This window comes from Lemur catta, chromosome 1 (genome assembly GCF_020740605.2).
Source record: "Lemur catta isolate mLemCat1 chromosome 1, mLemCat1.pri, whole genome shotgun sequence".
NCBI classification, from domain to species: Eukaryota; Metazoa; Chordata; class Mammalia; order Primates; family Lemuridae; genus Lemur; species Lemur catta.
In genome coordinates this window covers 125,804,441-125,825,624 of record NC_059128.1, presented here as the reverse complement: position 1 = coordinate 125,825,624, position 21,184 = coordinate 125,804,441, and the positions used below count along the sequence as shown (strand labels likewise).

General features: G+C 38.3%; 1 protein-coding gene across 1 annotated transcript in view; it reads right to left on the bottom strand.

Moving 5' to 3' along the window:
- Positions 1-341: 341 nt before the first annotated feature.
- MASTL (microtubule associated serine/threonine kinase like) overlaps positions 342-21,184 on the bottom strand; it is a 34,342-nt gene continuing 13,499 nt past the window's right edge. Inside the window, exons 7-12 of the mRNA XM_045533299.1 lie at positions 16,165-16,337; positions 11,475-12,596; positions 9,754-9,895; positions 4,037-4,150; positions 3,495-3,596; positions 342-785 (exon numbers count right to left, since the gene is read on the bottom strand). Coding sequence (XP_045389255.1) covers positions 628-785; positions 3,495-3,596; positions 4,037-4,150; positions 9,754-9,895; positions 11,475-12,596; positions 16,165-16,337 — 1,811 coding nt within the window. The 3' untranslated portion in view covers positions 342-627. The remainder of the gene's footprint in view (positions 786-3,494; positions 3,597-4,036; positions 4,151-9,753; positions 9,896-11,474; positions 12,597-16,164; positions 16,338-21,184) is intronic.

Below are 21,184 nucleotides of genomic sequence, written 5' to 3'. Positions count from 1 at the left end.
CTACTTTAAACAAATGCACATTGTGCAGCAAACACCAATAGCAGTCAGGGGAGCAAAAGCAAAGTAAGCGAAAACCGTAGTTCTTTGTTTATTCTTTGTTCCCCAAAGGAGTTATATGACTGAGCAAAGGAATTTTCCGGCTGCATTTTTGCGGTCACAAAAGTACCTTTAAATGATTGCCCTTGAGACAGCTGCTTTGGCAGGCAATCATGTGCAGATAAATTACATTTGAATGAAACTGTATGATTATTTCGTTATTTTGACACCAAACAGAACAGTTTACTGAAATCAATAGATAAGGAGAAAGAAAATCAAGGTCATGGCTCACTCTTTGGATCGTGTTAGTGTCATTCTAGTTTTATTGAAGCTTTAGTTTTCATAAAGTTCAGTAAACAAAATAAGATGCAAATAAGCTTAGAAGATTTATATACAGTTCTGAGATTAAGATAAGTTACTGATTATATTCCTTATAGCCTTTTAACTCTGAAAGGTGTAATATGCATTAAAAGCACATTAACCCAAGTAAAATAATGATTTTCCCCCTTAGATCAATCTAGTATTAAGGAGTATATAAGTATGCAAGCTTATTCTATAATACAAGGTTCGACTAAAAGGAAGATTTACGTGCTATAGACTAAATCCAGATACGGTCAGGTGCTGAGCGTTATTCCTGGCTTCAAAATAGGATGTATCGGTTTCACCATCTGGCTGGGGTATGAAAGGCATGGTTTGGTGCTGCAGATTTTCCCAGTCCACATCGCTGAAGAGGGGATGATGTTTCAGCTCTTAGGAAAATTATGAAACCAAACAATATTATGACACCATTCCTTAAGTAAGTACTGCTTTACAGGAACTAAAAAGAGAATGTCTCACCTACATCTTGCCATACTTTATTATGCCAGTTTCACAGATGTTTAATATCTGTGTCCCTAATGGTCACGTATTTCACAAAGGCACACGCTGTACCATTTTGCATATCACTTGGCTTATGACAGGAGCCTGCTTTGTACTTGTCAAATGAGTGAATGAATCATTTGCCTTCATGGAAGCCTGTCTGTCTTCTCTCACAATCCCTGATTCCAGAGAAAAGAGTGTGGCCTACTTGTTGTTCCCTGATAAACCTTCCATACTGCTGATCTCCCATGATTAATGCTCCAGTTCTCCTTCTGAGGCCCTGCTGCCTGTTTATGTCCTGCACGCTTGGCACTACTGCCCTAGATAACCTGAGCCTGCAGCTAACCCGCCACCCATGACTTCACTCCCTACACTCTACCCTTGTCCTTCATGGTGATTTCAACATACACACTGATGACACTTATGACACCTTCTCTTCCTTGATTTCACTGACTTCGGTCTCTACAACATAGTGATGTCTAGACTACATCTGGAAGCTTTACATCACAGACCTATTCTGCTCTTAAGAGCTGAAACTTCACTCACCTCTTTACCATTTTGTTACCTGTCAGCATTCCTATTTCCTTCTACCTACTAAAATAAAAATATACTGTTGACGACATTGTGATATTTAGTTGCTAGACACAGCCTCCCCTTTCCTCAACCCCTCACTTCATAAGACAACAATAAAAATATTGGCAAACAAGGAAGTGACAGTTAAGGTAGAAAATGGTTCCCCCCCCCACACAAAGGACCCAAGTTTAAGGAAAATACTGGAAGAAGACTAGACAGGAAAGAATTGTGTGTCTGTATTGGGAGTGATGGGTTGGGAGATCAATATGTCTACAAGTTGGTTTTCCCCTCAACTAAAAGACTGGTAGAAAAAGGGATAAGATAGCAAAAACAATTCACGTATAGAGAATTTGTCTCTTAATGTTCTAAATAAATAACTGAGCATGGTTTACTTTAAAAATTATAATATGTTAGAAGAGCAGTTCTCATGTGGGTGATTTCTGCCCCCCAAAGGACATTTGGCAGTGTTTGGAGACATCTTTGGTTGCACCACTGTGGGGGCACATAGTGGGTAGAGGCAGGGATTGTGTTAAACACCCTACAATGCACAGGACAGTCCCCACAACAAAGGATTATGTGGCCTCAAATTCCAATTTTGCTGGAGTTGAGAAACACTTCTTTAGAACATGGCTATTATATACTGTAATTTGCTTAAAATAAATGATGATAGAAGAAAAGTTCTTATCAAAGACACTGCAGATTTTTGTTTTTTAATGAAATAATTTACACAGTGAAGGAGATGATAGGTGATTCTTCAGTTAAAAAACAGCTGCTTCAACACTTAGACTAAATTAGAATTCCCTTGTGGATTCAGTTGTTCTAAAAATTTTTGTTTTCTTTATTTTTTTGAGACAAGGTCTCGCCCTATCACCCAGGCTAGAGTGCAGTGGCATCATCATAGCTCACTGCAACCTCAAACCCCTGGCCTCAAGTGATCCTCCCTGCTCATTTAAGTGTCTTGAGAAAGCTAAGGCTCAGTTCTCAAATGTCTGCTCCTTCCCTTTACACGGGTTTCTGCTCAAATCATCCTCTTCACAGAGGTCTTCCTGACCACCCTGCCCAAAAACAATCTCCTGCCATCACTTTGCATCCTCTCACCCTGCTTTATTTTCCTTCCAAGTATTTACCACTACATGACATTATGTTATGGCTGTAATTTGTTTACTGTCTGTCTTTCCACTAGAATGTAAGTTCCAAATGGATAGGGGGGGTTTTAGTCTAGTTCATTCCTAGAATATTCCTAGTACCTGAACATTGCTTAGTACCTAGAAGCCACTCAATAGGATCTGTTAAATCAGTCAACAAACATTGATCTTATTAGAGGGAATATCTAGAAGCTGATGCAAGTGGCATATTTCTAAAGCTCATTTTCCTAAATACACCCTACTTTACATGGAAATGCATTTCGAGACATAATGCTTATTTCTCTCTATATTATCATACTATGTCACAAATGGGACTTTAAGGCAGTTGCTAATGAGTTTACTAGAGTTTCACAATAGGGTTTAATATACCCCTGCATTGAGAAAAGCATCAAATGGTTTATAATGTAGCAAGTTTGTCTTATTTGACAACCTGGGACCTGGTACATTTGTCAATGAATAACAGTATCAAAAATGAGGCAATAAGAAATTACAGAACAATAGGTTTTCATAAAAAGATTTCCTGTATTTGTAGATGGTTAACTTTGGTCAGGTTTGAAAAACCCAAGACACTGACATAATAAGATTGTCTTAGGCAACTGCTTGAGATTAATAAAATTCAATGTGTGAATATAGTATTGCAAATTGACCACATTTAATTTTGTTCCCTAACGTGACACATTGACTTTTAATATAGAATAAAGACAAATATATCAACGCATACCTAGAAGGCAGAAATAAACTAAATTATCTTTTTACCAAGTTAGCAGTCAGACTATCTGTAGTATTACATTAGAATACTACATACTTGATATTATACTTTTATTAATATTCACCACTTGGAACAAATGAAGGGTAAAAGAGTTTAGTAACCCAAAGTCTCACCTTTCATTCCAGCTCTTTTTGTATCATCAATGGTTAAAAGTATTTCTACTGCACTTTGAGCATTATCAGATAACTTTTCTTCACCTTCTGGCCAAGGGATATCTATATAAATAGAAATACACAAATAAGCTTGTTAATCGCTGCTCAAAATAATAATACTTAGAGATAAATGACTCTATCTTTTTTTTTTTTTTTTGAGACAGAGTCTCGCTCTGTTGCCTGGGCTAGAGTGCTGTGGCATCAACCCGGCTCACAGCAACCTCAAACTCCTGGGCTCAGGTGATCCTCCTGCCTCAGCCTCCCGAGTAGCTGGGACTGCAGGCATGTGCCACCATGCCCGGCTAATTTTTTCTATATAATTTTAGTTATCCGGTTAATTTCTTACTATTTTTTAGTAGAGACAGGGTCTCACTCTTGCTCAGGTTGGACTCGAACTCCAGACCTTGAGCGATCCACCCGCCTCAGCCTCCCAGAGTGCTAGGATTACAGGTGTGAGCCACCGCGTCCGGCCTACTCTATCTTAATAGAAGAAAAAGAATCACCTCTTTTCAAAATATTCTGGAATACTTGCTGTGGTGTTTCATCATTGAAAGGGGGAATTCCTGTTAGAAATTCAAACAAGCAAACTCCAAGTGCCCACCAGTCCACTGCAGGACCTGGAATTTAAGAGGAAACAGTGAAACTTGCAAACATTTTCTACAAATATTTGATCAACTGAAACCTTCATATGTAGATATTTGGGCATAATCAAGGCAGTCATTGCCTATGGCTTTCTTCTTAAGTACAAAAACCCAAAGTATCTCCATTTAGGGAATGTGATAAATCCTTTCCTCTCTATTTTCCAAGAAGTTTAGCAATTACACAGCTAGTTAAAAAAAACATAAAGCCATCTTTTTCGTTTATTAATAACTTCTGATATTCTGGATACCTTATGTGTTCTAAATCTGAAAACATAACCAGGGAGCGCGTTTTAACCTGAGATTATTCTCTAAAATTGTCAGACTACTTCTCAATTTCACATCAGGAAACAGTAACATTTCCATGGTTATTCTGTATCCCAGACAAGGTATGAGATGAAGCAGCAACATTTATATGAATTGGAGATAATCTGGTAACTGGGGAAAGCCTTAATTACAGAGCATTTGTTTGTGTGTGTGTGTGTGTGTGTGTGTGTGTGTGGTTTCTTTTTGTTTTGTTTTGTTTTGTTTTTAGAGACAAGGTCTCACTCTGTTGCCTGGGCTGGAGTGCTGTGGTGTGATATCTCACTGTAGGCTCAAACTCCTGGGTTCAAGAGATCTTCCGACCTCAGCTAGGACTCCCGAATAGCTAGGACTACAAGCACCCATCACTACGCCTGGCTAATTTTTAAATTTTTTGTAGCTGGGGGTCTTGCTATGTTGCCCAGGCTGGCCTAGAGCTCCTGGGCTCAAGCGGTCCTCCGGCCTCAGCCTCTGAAAGTGCTGGGATTACAGGCATGAGCCACTGCACCTGGCCTACAGAGTGTTTTAATGTGGCTTTATTCCTTTTAAGAACATAGAGGGATAAATTATTTTAACAAAGAATATTGACTTAAATTATGGCTTGAAGCAGTAATTAGGAGATAAGTCTTAATAAACAGGTAAAACTGATTTCTAAATAACATCTTTATTGGATGTGATATTTATATACAAAGATGTTTTGAATGATTGTATTATTTTTTATATTTTTTAAATATATGCCATGGAATACAAAGATGATTATTTTAAATATGACTTTATAAACTGGTTTATACTTTTGTTTAGTTCGGTCTACAAATAAAGTATTTCCTAAACAAAGGTTAATTTTAGTTCAAACATGGTTAACTTCAATAGAAATTAAGATCAGGAATTCTACTTTGGAGCTAAATTTGCCTATAAATTACTCTTTAGTTTCACAAAAAAATTCATCACTGTGGTTAAGCAACTGCCACCATTCCATTTTAAAACAGGTAGGAAAGCATTGTGGAATCTGATGTTAGGAAAAATACTGCATGCGTTTAGAGTGCTCTTTTACCTGCAAGCCACAAAATCCCATTTCCCCTTTAAGGAGCGTAAGGTGCAATAGTCTGTAGGCTTCTATTTCTATCAGAATCACCATAAAAAGATACAGACCACTTCAGTTAGTAGGCCTTTTAAGCAGTACTAAGAAAGAATTATTCCAGTAGATTAGATAACATAACCAAATAACAGAAAAGTAGAGGAAAATCAGGAAAAAACACATTCTTATATTTTACTTAGGTTAGAAGTTAGGACCCTTTTCCCAGCTCAGCCCATATGTACTCGTGTTAAAAAAAAATACATGATTTCTCCATGGATATGTCACACATACCCATATTCTTAAGTCAAAGTCTAATGAGATCACATACTGTGATAAATCTTAACAATTATAATATATTTTATTAGCCAGAGAAAAAGGACAGATTTGTTTTACGTTACTGGCTTTTAATTTAAAACTCACTCCTATAATTTATAGGGATATATTAATATTGTTATACTTTTCTATTTTATAATTATGAAATTAAAACATTAGAAAATTCAAGCCCTTTTGTAGTTGCTAATTTTAATGTTTTTATCAAGACTATTTCCTCTTATAATAAAAAATACTGGATCTTCAGTCTATGCTACCTTTGAAGGTTATAAAAATGTCACGTGCCTACATTTCTTTGCACAGAGAAGAACCACCTCTCTGGATGTCTTCCTGCTCAGAAGACAAAAGACAGTTCACTTTTGTATCTTATAAGTGAGGCAATGGAAAAATGGGTTTTTTATGCAATGTGATCTAGTTATACTTTGACTGTTTAGTTTAATGTGCTTTGCCATTTATTTTATAGAGAGACTCACCGGAAGTCAGAAATCCTGCATGTAAGAAAACAGCAGTTAAATACATTGTATTAAAATTATGAGTTCACTCCCTCATCATTCATTGAAATAGGCACTAGGTATCTGTGTCAGATATAAAGAATATCAAGATGATTAAGAAAAAGAGCTTTTTCCAAGAAGAAAACAGCCTATTCTGGGAGAGACAATACAGATTATTTTAACACAATGTTAAAAAAAAGCTGAAACAAAAATATGCACAGGATGTTATGGGAAACTCAGGAGAAGACCATGAATGGCATCAGGGAAGTCAGGGTCCAGCCTCAGCAGGTTGTCTAGCTGAGGTAGCCAGATGTCCCACTACAACAGCAGCAAGACCCTGTAAAATCTTTAAATTTGAAGTCTACTTTCAAACTGTATCCTAAGTTAGAGATATGCAAATTATAATATAGGAAAAGAGCTAGCAAATCTGTGGCTTAGCAAAAGAGGCACTATATAAAAATCAGTTAAGTGCTCATAGGAACTTACTTTGGCTAATAGAGAAAGGGGAACTTTTTTTTTTAATAGACAGGGTCTTGCTCTGTCACCCGGGCTAGAGTGCAATGGCGTCATAGCTCACTGCAACCTCAAACTCTTGAGTTCAAGCAATCCTCCGACTTTAGCCTCCCAAGTAGCTGGGACTATAGGTGCATGCCACCATGCCTGGCTAATTTTCCTTTTTCTTTTCTTTTTTTTTTTGTAGAGATGGGGTCCTGCTCTTGTTCAGGCTGGTCTGGAACTCCTAGCCTCAAACAACACTTCCCCTCAGCCTCCCAGAGTGCTAGGATTATAGGTGTGACCCACCACACCAGCCAAAAAGGGGAATATTAAATGTTTTCAATTCCAATATTGTACAGATTATTAACAATAGTTACTCAGGGCTTCCAAGGAATTTGGGAGTGCCATGTAGAAGGTAAAAAACTCACACTGTGCTCTTAAGAAATATTCTTAATCTTTTGTAGTGGAGATAAATACAACAAATAATTATAACACAGGCAGAATGGCATAAGTTTTAAACAATTTCTAATAAGGTAATATAGACGGGAATAATTCTCAGCAGTTGATCAAGGGTGACATTTGAACTGATGATGAGATGAGAAGAAATTTGACTGGAAGATGCTTGAAGACTGGCTTTGCTCCACTAAGGCAAAATACATGTACAAAATAAAGACCTGAAAATTAAATGTATTTCATTAATAAATGGAATGGAAACATAAGACATATAAAGAGATTGTTGGCCGGGTGTAGTGGCTGACACCTGTAATCCCAGCACTTTGGGAGGCTGAGGTGGGTGGATCGCTTGAGGTCAGGACTTTGGGATAAGCCTGGGCAACATAAGGAGACCCCATCCCTACAAAAATAAATAAATTAAAAATAAATAAATAAAGAGATTCTTTGAGAGATGAGGCTGGTGTGAGAACTGATAGCCGCAAATGTCATGATCAGTAATTTGGATTTCATTTAGCAGCTAAGAGGGAGTAGCCACTGTCATATTTTGAAGAGGGAAGCAGAATGAACTATGTTACCATTTAGGAAGGAAAATCTGGTGGCAATGATTATTGAAAATAGAATGGAGTTGAAGAGACCAGATAGAAGGCCATTAAAATAATGAAAGAGAAAGATGAGGTCTTATAGAGACCAGTGACAAGAAAAGGAGAGGGGCAATGCTGCAGAGATCTAATTAGCTGGATGTAAAAGCCTGGATGTAGGGACAACTGTGTCACCATGAAGATGGTGGAACTGAGACAGGGAACAGGGGAAGAGCAAGCTGGACAACAAGTCCAGTTTTGATACGAAACATCTGAAGTACTGAGTAGAATACTGAGAAATACTCACTAGTATTAATAGAATACTGGGTAGGCAGACTAGCCATGTATCTGCTGCCTAGAGGAAGTCAGGATTAGAAACAGAGATTTGGGAATCCTCAACTTGGAGGTGACAACTGAAGTCATGGGAGTGATGAGATGAACAGGGAGCATGTGTAGGAAAGAGGGTCAAAGGCAGAATCTCGAAGAACTATATTTAGAAGAGACAAGGAAGGAACTGAGGAGCAGCAATAGAAGTCAGAGGAATAGACTTAGATTTGACAATAAGGACATCATTGGTGCCCATTAAGAACTGTTTCAGTCAAAGAGTAGAGGTAACGGTCAGATTGCCAGAGCAAAAATAATCAGGCAAAGAAAAGAGGCAACCTTTGAGAAGTTTGGAATGGGGGGAAGACAAGGGTGGAAACTTATTTTCGGGTTGAGGATAAAAGCCAGCAAAGAAAGAAAAACAGAAGATGGGGTGTAAGAGGTAGGGTGATGAGGATGAAACCAATGATCGTGAAAGAAGCCCAAAGAAAAGGGAGTGAGCGACATCAGTATGTAGAAGGGGTTCATGTTATGAGTTGAATTGTGCTCCCTCCCCAAAAATGGGTATGTTGAAGTCCACAACCCCCATACCTCAGAATGTGACTTATTTGGAAGTAGGGTTGCTGCAAATGTAATTAATTAGGTTAAGTTGAAGACACACTGGAGTAGGGCGGGTCCCTAATCCAATATGACTGGTGTCCCTATAAGAAGTCAGCCATGTGATGGTGGAGACACAGGGAGAACAGCACATACAGAGAGAGCATTGGAAGGATGCACCCACGAGTCGAGAACATGAAAGCAGCAAACCAACAGCCAGAACAGGCAAGGAAGGATTCCCCTACGGGTTTCAGAGGGAGCGTGGCCCTGCCCACACCTTGATTTTGGACTGCTGCCTTCCACAACTATGAGGCAATGAAGTTTTGTTTTGAGCCACCCAGTTTGTGGCTCTTAGTTATGGCATCCACAAGAAATGGATACACATTTCAGAATGTGGGAAGGTAAAATTTTTCAGAGAGAGAAAGGGAACAAAAGAAGATAGGTGAAAATGCCATCTTTTAATTCTTTCCTTATGTTCCATTTCGAAGGATGGTTCATTTCTAGTTTGACCCTTCTGGTGGGAATATAAGTGAGAATAAGTTCTAAACAGCAATAGGCTTCTGCAAACTGAATGGAAGTTTAGGCCCAACAGTGTAGTCCTAAACCCAAACTATTACAGACCTGAAGAAACACTTAGAACAAAGATAATACACATGGTACGGGGGCGGCTTCCCTGGATCATTGAGGCTGAACCAGACAGCAAAGGTCAAATGGCTGCATGTCCTTCAGTCTTTTATATTCAGAGACTAAGATAGCCACGGCCATTTCTATTTTCTTTTCCTACCATAAATGCTATATATATGAGAAAAGAATACTGCATGAGTTGATTTTCTTTTCCCTTAGGTAATGTTCATATCAAAGAACTTAAGACATTTTACCTCAAAAGATAATGTAGTGACACATAACACTTTAAAAACTCCAGACACGCTGCCTTACCGTGGGCCCTGCCTAGTAACAGCTCAGGCGCGAGGTAGTCGGGGGTTCCTAGAATTCGCCCATCATCAGCTGGGGCTGCCCCTCTTCTCACGCTCTTTGGAGTTCGGTATGGAGTTCCTGACTTGATCTGACCTGGGGTGTGCTAATTCAAGAAGAGTTTAAGAGACAACGAATACTTTAATTCCTTTTACAGTGAACAGCAATGCTAAAACAAGCAAACAAAGCTAGATCACAGGCTGGTAGGCATAAAAGATGTCCTCAAATCCTTGATCAGTTTTAAAAATGGACTCATAACTTGTTATAACTATGAAAAAGTCCTTATGTCCAATGAAGTTTAATAGCTTAGATAATATTGATTATTTCAATAAGATCTGGATATGTACTAAACAATGAACAAATCTGCAAGTAAAATGTCTCGATAGCATGTACTAATATAAGCTTAAGAAGAGCCACTTGGCAGGCTATGTCTGACAAATGATTGATTAGCATAATACATAAGATAGAACTAAATAACAATAACCCCTTGAACTAAATGGCATTTAAAAGTTTTTAGGGTTATTTGTTGTTTCACAACATCCTGTGAGGCCAGGGGGACAGGTACAATTATCCCCTACAGACAGCTGGAAAAACAGAGTCTGAGGTTAGGGGACTTCCAAGTCCCTTAGTAAGTCCTCGATAGAAAACCAAGTCTCATAACCTAAAGCCAGGGTTTACACTGGGTCTCTCTAAAGGAAGAAAAAAATGAAACTTTGGGTTGGTAAAGGTTTAGAAAATAAAAACAAGAGTTGAAATGTATATTTTTCAACTTTTTTTCTTTTTTGAGACAGTCTTGCTAGGTCACCCCAGGTAGAGTGCAGCAGCGTCATCATAGCTCACTGCAACCCCACACTCCTCGGCTCAAGCGATCCTCCTGCCTCAGTCTCCCCGAGTAGCTGGAACTACAGGCACGTGCCATGACACCCAGCTAATTTTTCTATTTTTTTTTTTTTAGTAGAGACAGGGGTATCGCCCGGCCTCAACTTTTTTCTATAAAGAAAAGAGATCGGATGGGCGTGGTAGCTCACGCCTGTAATCCTAGCACTCTGGGAGGTCAAGGTGGGCAGATCGTTTGAGCTCAGGAGTTCGAGACCAGCCTGAGCAAGAGCGAGCCCCGTCTCTATGAAAATTGAAAGAAATTATATGGACAGCTAAAAATATATACAGAAAAATTAGCCAGGCATGGTGGCGCATGCCTGTAGTCCCAGTTACTCGGGAGGCTGAGGCAGGAAGATTGCTTGAGCCCAGAAGTTTGAGGTTGCTGTGAGCTAGGTTGACGCCACCACACTCTAGTCCGGGCAACAGAGTGACACTCTGTCTCAAAAAAAAAAAAAAAAAGAGATCATGTAAACATGTCCTTAAAAGGCAGTAAGGGAGAGTGGACTTTAATTTTGTATTTTATCATATCACTGAGATCAAGTGACAGTATGTGACTGTATTTTCTTCAAAAAGTATATAGAACTACACAAATATTATAGAAGGCGGCATTGTAGTTAAAAATAATAAACATAATTACTACCAGCTTTACCTTTCTGCATGAAAACTTCCAACAATCCACAGATTTTCAACAAAGAGAACAAAACTATATGATTACTACCACATAGTCTAGGTGAGAGGCAAATGTCTGTCTTAATAGTTTACTTCCCAGAATCCAAAGAACAAGGTATTAGAAAGTTAGGATATACCTGATACAGCATATAGGATCTTCTCTTCTGAGTAGGGGTGATGGCCATGGGATATGAGCCACTGTAAGCACATGAAATCTCCATTGCATCTAAAGAAGTAATGTTCATTTTGGATGGTTCTGAGTTATGGGATGCATTAATATGACTGTTGAAACTTCGAAAAGCTACAGCGTTTCTTTTAGAGCTTAACGTTTTCAATACCACCAAAGAAGGAGCTAACATTTTTTGGTTACTGTCCTGAACAGCAGGGTTCTCAACACCTTTTGGCAAGGTATTTTCTTGGCAGCCTGCTGATACGATAATGAGATCTTCAATATTTGATTCTTCAAAGGAGAACTCTTCGATGTTTTTATCTGGGCCTAAGGACTGCCTTTCTAATGGACTTTCCATTATAGAAATTCCAGGTAAAGATGAATCAGAGTTCATATGAACACTTGTAGGAGCTCTCTCATCCTCAGAACATAGAAAACTGGAACTTAAGTAGTCCTTACTATTTTTTTCACAATCTTCATCCAGTTCACACATAAGGTTTTTTGCTATCATTAGTATAGGTAATTTTTCTGGTGTTTGCTGTTTATCAGTAAAAGAAGTGACAATGTTTTCCTTATTAGCACAGTCATTTTGTTGACTTCTATGTACTGACAGCTTAAGGTCCTGGACTTCTGCTGTTAAACCTGTACTTGGATCTTCATAACAAACCATCATTTCATCACTATGTTTATGCTCTACACAATGTTTTTTATTCTGTATAATTTTCTGACAAGGACTGGAGTCAACCAACTCAAAATTTCTTTTTAAACTTCTTTTCCCAAGGAGCTCTTCAGACATACCACCAGAATCTACAGCCCACTGATGTGACTGTCTTGTGTCAGTGGCTGTATTTATATTATTTACATCCAGTTCTCTTGCTTCCCAAGAAACTTCTCCAGAGAAGCACTTTTTAGCAAGGTTTACACAAGAGCTTCCAGTGGCAGGAATGGCGCTGCTGTCATGAATGGGAGAAAGGGTTAACTCAAGATCCTTTTTGTAGAAACTTTTGGTTTCGATGGCATTTGTAGATGTTGCACATAACTTTTCAACTGTATTCGAACTCATTGTAGAGCCCAATGCCTCGTCACTTTCCTAAGTGGGGAAAAAATACTTTTTTCAGTTATATAAACCTGAGACTCTTTGACCTTTTAACCATCGTCCACTAAGGTAGGATAATTGACCCCATAAGCTAGCATGCTACCTATTTCCACTTGCAAATGGAACAAATAAACAATGATAACAGAGAATTAAAAAGCAATATAAACAATTATAGTATAAGCTCACATACATTATTTTCAATGAAACATTGGTCTAAAATTTAAATCAATTATCTGTAATACTTATTTTTGCACATATAGGAATAACATCCACTGGGTGTCAGGCAGATGGGACGGGGGGGGCGAGGGGGGAGGAATGGGTGTGTACATACATAATGAGTGTGATGCGCACCATCTGGGGGATGGACACACTTAAAGCTCTGACTGGGGGGGAGGGGCAAGGGCAATATACGTAACCTAAACATTTGTACCCCCATAATATGCTGAAATAAAAAATAAAAATAAAAAAATTTATAATACTTATTTTGATAGTGTAGTACATGTTACTCAAACAGGACAAATTAACAGGCAACCTACTTAGGCAAATTTGGGGGTAAGACTACATTATGTATATATCTGCTTTGGAATAAGGGTGTACATGATTCTGTTTTGAATAGTAAAATGCACAGGGCTTGAAGTCTAGTCAATGAAAAATTATAGACCAAAAATATTGTTATTGTAGACATGCTACACTTCACACAAGTATAATAAAACCAAGCTGATAAGGATTCAGTTTAACTAATGGTAATTTATAATTATGAACCAAAAATAGTAGGAATTAAAATCCATTGTCAATAAGATGAACTGATGATGCATTAATAACAAAATACTTTTATCGGAAACTGAATTCAAACTATTTGCAGGTGCTCACGTGCATTAACAGCTTTGTATGTAATATTGCAAACCGGTACATGGTGACCACGATTTTTACAATCTTACTCAAGTAGAGTGGGTCTTCAGTAAACTCTCCTAGTGCCAATTTTTGATGTGTGAATATCGAACTTTATTAACTATCATTAACTTACTCAGGAATATAGTAACAGCAAAAAGGAAATTCTTGACTTACAACTCACTGATCTGCAAGCATAGAAAATGATGCATTTGAGGATCAGTATAAGGCTTATCAGAGAGCCCCTCATGGTCAGTTATCACTCCTCTGATCGTAACTTGAGGAGCACTGGGATAATCCGACCATTGACTTGCTCAAGGGTGTAGAAGTGGGAGGAAGAAGTAAAGCTGTATATAAAATGAAATAGCATACAATATGCTTTCTTCAATAGGAAAGAGGTGTAATAATAGTACTAGTGAAAATCTCTATCCTGCCGCATGTATTACCTATATTACAGACTACAAAGGGAAAAGGAGAAAAGATTGACAAACCCTGCCTTAACTAAAAGTTAATTTGGGCTGGGCATGGTGGCTCACGCCTGTAATCCTAGCACTCTGGGAGGCCGAGGTGCTCGGATTGTTTGAGCTCGGGAGTTTGAGACCAGCCTGAGCAAGAGCGAGGCCCTGTCTCTATTAAAAATAGAAAGAAATTATATGGACAACTAAAAAAAAATATATATAAAAAAATTAGCCGGGCATGGTGTCACATGCCTGTAGTCTCAGCTACTTGGGAGGCTGAGGCAGAAGGATTGCTTGAGCCCAGGAGTTTGAGGTTGCTGTGAGCTGGGCTGATGCCACGGCACTCTAGCCTGGGCAACAGAGTGAGACTCTGTCTCAAAAAAAAAAAAGTTAACTTGACCTTGCTCATAAAATACAAATAACTAATAATAATGAAGTAAATCCTATTACTAAAAACGAGAAGCAAATAGAATCCAAATTATTTTATCAAATAGAAGATTTCTTCTTATTTATTTATTTTTTTAAGAGACAGGGGTCTCACTATCTTGCCCAGGCTAGATTTCAATTCCTGAGCTCAGATGATCCTCCTGCTTAAGCCTCCTGAGTAGCTGGGACTACAGGCATGCACCACTGTGCCTGGCTAAAAATGGGAGATTTATTTTTTGTGTATTTGCGGGGAGTTAGCTACGCTCCCGCAAAGAGGTTTTTTCTTCCAATCAGGTCTCTCAGGCAGGGGTCATCGCAAAGGACGAAAAAATAGTAGGAAACAGAAATAATAATAATAAAATAATGATAATAATACACAGAGCCAAAGATATAGTTTATAAAGTAAAGGTTTATGAAAATAGATAAAAGGAGGGTATCCGGATGGATATATTTCTTCCCGCCAAAAATATATCCCCGACTGAAACTCCACACAGGTATTATTATAGGGTAGGTACAGGCTACCCTATATGTAAATCCCTTGGCAACGGGATTTACATACTAACAGGCAGTTTGCTTTAGGGTCAAAGTCTTCTAAAAGGCTACTACAGATCCTTTAACTAACTCTAACTAGGGGAACAATGAGTTATAAAATCTTCTTGGGGCAAACTTATAAGTTTTATGATAAGGCTATTGCTTTAGCAAAAAACAGAGACATCTTGGCTCCAGTGATTGTGTTCTTGGAGACAGAGATGATTTCAGAAGTCAACATGAGCTGTGCTTTCTGTTAATTACTTTAACTGCATGATTCCGTCTGGGCCTGGCTTGGGCATTAGCATATCTATCTGATCAGCTCTCATCTCCAGAGGTCTTTGTCAGCTCTGGCAACCCATGGTTCTAGGAAGAGGCCTGTCTTGTCTTTCAAAACAGGTGAGAACCATAGGCCCAGTTTACAGCTGTCTCTTTGAAGTGCAGCTATCACTGACCAAGGAGACGCCCTCCTGAGACGAGGCAGCTTTTGAACTAACACATTTTTTTTTTCTTTAAGGCAAAGCCTTATTTGACTTCTGAAATCAAATCTTGTCTCCAGAAATACAGGGGGCATTTCTATAACTCAGTATTCTTAGGCTCAACATGTATTAACATTATTCTAATCTTATATTATTTTATCAGTATTCTATGAAGAAGACCTTATTATAATTTAAATTTTAGCTCCTAAAGCCTTTAATATCTATTATCTCTAATAATTTTTTAAAAAGCAAAAGCAGAATATGTAAGTTAAGTGAAATAACTTTAAGTAAATCCATTCATTTGGCAAGCAATCTCCTCACAATAGATATTTTTAAAAGCACACTCACATTACCTTTATGGCCTAAAAGTCATTTCTGATCTAAAAGTTACCAATCCATTAAATAAGAAACTGGAAGAAAACAGTATAGAAGGAGGCAGTATGAGTTTTAAAGTAATATAGGTTAAAAACAAAACAAAATCAACAAGCTAATGTCTACAACATGTAGGGAATTTAGATTCCTAGAAGCCAAACATTTACTATCAATTTACTATAAGAATTTCAAACAAGCAAGAATAATTTCACAACTGAATGAGAAATGAAATATTTCAAAAGAATTTAACAGAATGGATAGGAAAAATGAGAAATTTTTGATAATACCTTGACTGCCATACATGTAACAATTTCATTTCCTTATGGAATTTATATGAAAAGGTGTAGTGTTTCTTATCGTTCACTTTACATACATAATTGGTTTTGGGTAAAAGATAAATTTCTGTCGAACCTGGCAATCCTTTTCCCATTTGGGACTGCTGTGGCATTCTGATTCCACACTGGATATGAAGGTGTGGGACTGACTGCTGGCACTGGACGTGGCCAGCCTTTTCCTAGACTGGAGTAGATTAGAAGTTAGACACTTCACAGGTATTCCTGGGTTACAGGCAAGTGTTTCAAGACCTGTTAGGAAGACAAAATGTTGCAGGTTATGTCACAGCTTTCTTAGTTCTTTACTGAACCTGAATCTTTACAGATAATTTAGGTAGAGTATTAGGTACAGCATAACAGAACTATTTCTTCGTAAACACTATGCAGTCTACAAGGATGGCTGCAGGTGCTTCTGGCATGTTTCCCATTATGTTTAGATACATAAATTATTACAAATATAAATGCTGCTATGAAAGTTAGAACAAAATAAAATCCCATTAATATTTGTACAGTAAAAATGAGGACAGGTGTGGTGCAGTGGCTCACCCTTATAATTCTAGCAATCTGGAAGGCCAAGGCCGGAGGATCACTTGAGCTCAGGAGTTTGAGACAAGCCTGAGCAAGAGTGAAACCCCATTTCTACAAAAAAATAGAAAAATTAGCTGGGCATGGCAGCATGCATCTGTGGTCCTAGCTACTCTGCAGCCTGAGGCAGGAGGATCGCTTGAGCCCAGGAGTTTGAGGTTGCAGTGAGCTACAATGACACCACTGCACTCTGGCCAGAGCAACAGAGCAAGACTCTATCAACCAAACAAACAAAAAAAACAGGACAAGGGAATTAATTTATAATTAGGAGGAAATAAATTTTGAGTATTTATGACCATTACTGCCATGCTATATTCAGATGTGCTATAAGGTTAGAATGTGACTAAATTTACTCAATTCAACTTGTAGTTAATTAAAACTAGCTTCATTGTAATGTTAAAGTTTGTGTGCTTACAAGTGTAAATTATACACCCCCATAATGGGTTTTCTTAATACTACTGGATAAAGCAAATAAATAACGGTAAGTTGGCTGAGAGTGAGCCAGTACAGTCAGGCAGCACCATCCACATATATCTGCTCCTTTATCATTATAAATAAATAATGGTGCTAAAACAGTGCTCCTCAATTTACAACTAGACACAATCAGACAATTGTGCTTTTACTAAAGAACATAATATGTGGACATAAAAATTTTGTATATATATGTATATGTATGTACATAAAGATCTGTGTATCATGGTTTCTTTTTCCCAAAAGGGTGAACATAACCATAATCTCAAGGGAATTCTTAGTCTTACAGCTTTTTAAAAAATTTTTTGATAGAGTCTGACTCTGTTCCTAGGCTAGAGTGCAGTGATGTCATCCTAGTTCACTACAACCTCAAACTCCTGGGCTCAAGCGATCCTCCTGCCTCAGCCTCTCGAGTAGCAGCTGGGGCTACAGGCATGCGCCACGACAGCTGGCTAATTTTTCTATTTTTAGTAGAGATGGGGTCTTGCTATGTGGCTCAGACTAGTATTGAACTCCTGGCCTCAAGTGATCCTCCCATCTGGGACTTCCAAAGTGCTAGGAATACAGGTGTGAGCCACCGCACCCAGCCACTTTTTGACCTAATAAATCTTAGAACATTAAAATTGGAAGAATTTCGAAGTCCATCTAATCCAACTTTCTTTTTGGTACACAAATCCTCTCAACGGAATTACTGAAATTTATTGGACACTGACCTTCATATTTGACTAAACTGTTCAGCTGCCTCCCACCAGTTATATGGGAGCTGTGTCTAATGCCATGTACATGCTGTACATTTTTTTGTGTGTGTTTGTTTGTTTTTTGTGACAGAGTCTCACTCTGTTGCCCTGGCTAGAGTGCTACGGTATCAGCCTAGCTCACAGCAACCTCAAACTCCTGGACTCAAGCGATCTTCCTGCCTCAGCCTCCCGAGTAGCTGGGACTACAGGCATATGCCACCATGCCTGGCTAATTTTTTCTATATATTTTTAGCTGTCCAGCTAATTTCTTTCTATTTTTTTAGTAGAGACAGGTCTCGCTCTTGCTCAGGGTGGTCTCGAACTCCTGAGCTCAAACGATCCACCCGCCTCGGCCTCCCAAGTGCTAGGATTACCCCAAGTGCTAGGATTACAGGCGTGTGCCACCGCGCCCGGCCCTGTATGTTTGTTAATGAGCTTTTTTTTTTCTGAGACACAGTCTTACTCTGTCATTCTGGGTAAAGTGCAGTGGTGTCATCATAGCTCATGGAAACCTCAAACTCCTGGGCTCAAGCAACCTTCCTGCCTCAGCCTCCTGAGTAGCTGGGAGTACAGGCATGGATCATGACGCCTGGCTAATTTTTCTGCTTTTAGTAGAAATGGGGTCTCCCTCTGCTCAGGCTGGTCTTGAACTCCTGAGCTCAAGTGATCCTCCCGCCTCGGCCTCCCAGAGTGCTAGGATTACAGGCATGAGCCACCAAGCCCAGCCTGTTAATGAGTTCATTCTGGATCACTGATATGATCAGAGCGTTCCCTACTCTGGAACTTTTGATAGCTGTTTTCTATAGCTTAAATCTTAGTATCCCTAGAACAACACTTGATCCTTCCCCATCTCCCTGCCAAGATTCCTTTCCTGCTGCACGTGCTTCCCTTCCCCACACATCACAGTTAGTCTTTACTGTCTGAAGGTGGAATAGACTTTCATATGTTCATGTCTTTCCACACGCCAGTGCCTCTACCTGAATGCCCTTTTTCACCATCCCTGTAGCTGTGAAGTTCCCGCTTCCCTTTCTGGGTCCAGCTTGGCTGTCACTGTACCTCTATTCACAACCATTCCGGATTCTTCCCAGTTAGCATTTGTCACTTACAATGTTGCATTCTGGTATCCCTCTTGTGTCATTTATTTTATAGGGCTAAAATTACAAGTTCTTCTGAGGCCAGGACCTCTCTTATTCATTTTCACATCCAGTCAAGTGACCAGCACAATGCCTTACACCTACCTAGTTCTGACAAGATTAAAGAATGACTAAGGAAGATGCATTTATTTTTCCTGATGAAAATAACATCTTCATATTTCATATTTTATCAGTCTTGTTTATCAAAGCTATGTATTTTTTTCAGCCATAGAATTTGACAGAAGAAATAAGACATTGAATTTGGAGGAAAAGGCTCACTAGACAGAATTATATTTGCAGTCAGGTCTTGCCTTACCCACTTACTAGTGTATAATTAAATATTTTCAAATATTAGTTTTCTTATTTGTGAAAAGGAGGCAATACTACATATGCATCCTAGGTATGTACAGATTTGTTAAGAACCGAAATCAAAATGAGGTAACATCTATGAAAACAATGAACAATGATCACCCTTCAAAGCATTATTCACATTCTTCAGATGAAGAACATGAATTCAGAAAACTAAATTGCCGACTGTCGCTGAGTTAAAAAGGGTGAAGTCAAGTGTTATACAAATATAAGTCTGTCCCACTCATCTCTATTATTTGACATTTGTCGTTTGTTATATGCAAAAATATCTTTACTTCGAGTTTTAAATTTAAGCCACATCAGAAGATTCTGGAAATAAGTTTGTAAAGACACACAGTACTGCAGATACTACGTCTTCCTTATGTAAGATTTCTATAGACCCAGTACAGTGAAATTTACCCAATGATCATTCTATATTATAGATAATTGAAGGATACCTCATTACCTAGACCAGGGGTGGGAAACCTAAGTGCGGCCTTTTGACTGAATCCAAATTTTACAGAACAAATCTTTTATTTTTATTAATAGATTTTTGTTCATCTTTTATATTTTTATTTTTAAAACGAACATATATAAAATACCAAAGGATAAAATATGTTTCAATGAAATAATCCTCCCAGATTGACTGGCACAATTAGAACATTAGGAAGCCATAAGGGCTAAATTGATGGCTGCTACACTTACATTTAGTTCTAACTTCCTCAGCCTGACTGGTGTCACGACCACATGAGGCTGGCTGGCGAGAGTTTAAGGGGGTTGAGTATGCCAGGGTGTTATCACCTTTTGACAACTGTGCACTGTGTTTCTGTTTGAAATGGAATTTGTGAATAGCTGGACAGCTCAACAGTATTTTTAAATTCTGACTGCCTAACAGCCCATGTCAAAGAAGACCAAGAGAACGCTGAAGGAAGAAAACAGATTTTTTAGTGAGGATTGGGAATGGCATTATCATCTTTCTGCTAAAGAAAACATGATTTTCCTGCTTTGTGATACTACAATATCAATATTAAAGAAATTCAGTGCTCATCAGCATTGCAACACTCATAAGGACCACAAATATTTTAAATTAGAGAGAGAAGCGCAAAAGGTTGTATTGCAGAAATTCAAAGATGAAAAGCAAAAGCAAAGACATTTCTTTCAGGCAGCAATAAGACCTGGAAATAATGTCATTGAAGCAACTTATAAAGTAGCTTATATACTTGGGAAAAAAGGGAAGCCACTCAGTGATGTAGAAATAGTACAGATAACTGCCTCTTTCAAGGAGAACCATAACTGATTGGCAGGATGGATTTGGCTACAACCTAACAGAACAACTTCATGCAATTCTTCAAAAGGAAAATATTTATCATTCAATCCCTTTGGAAGAATCAATTGATACTACTAACTTGGTACAGTTTTATACTTCATTTGGATCATTACAGAAGACTTTCTTTACTACAAAGAGTTACTCACATTGGGCACTCTTGCTAACAGAACACGGGTAATAGATATCTTCAACAACTTTCACGATAAATGTCATGAAGTTGGACTGAATTTGGTAAATTTAGTGAGCGTACAGATGGGGCCCCTTCCATAACAGGAAAACATGAAGGGTTTATTGCACAGATGAAAAAAGTATTAACAGATACAGATGCTCTCATTTCTTTTCATTGTATCTTGCATCAGCAAAATCTCTGTGCTAAAGCTACTATTTTAAGTGACACTTTGCAGTAAGTTATAAGTGTTGTTAACTATATTCCTTCAAATGCAACACTGGCATCACCGATTTTGTAACATGCGAAAGTTGAACTATGAGGTATTCAGT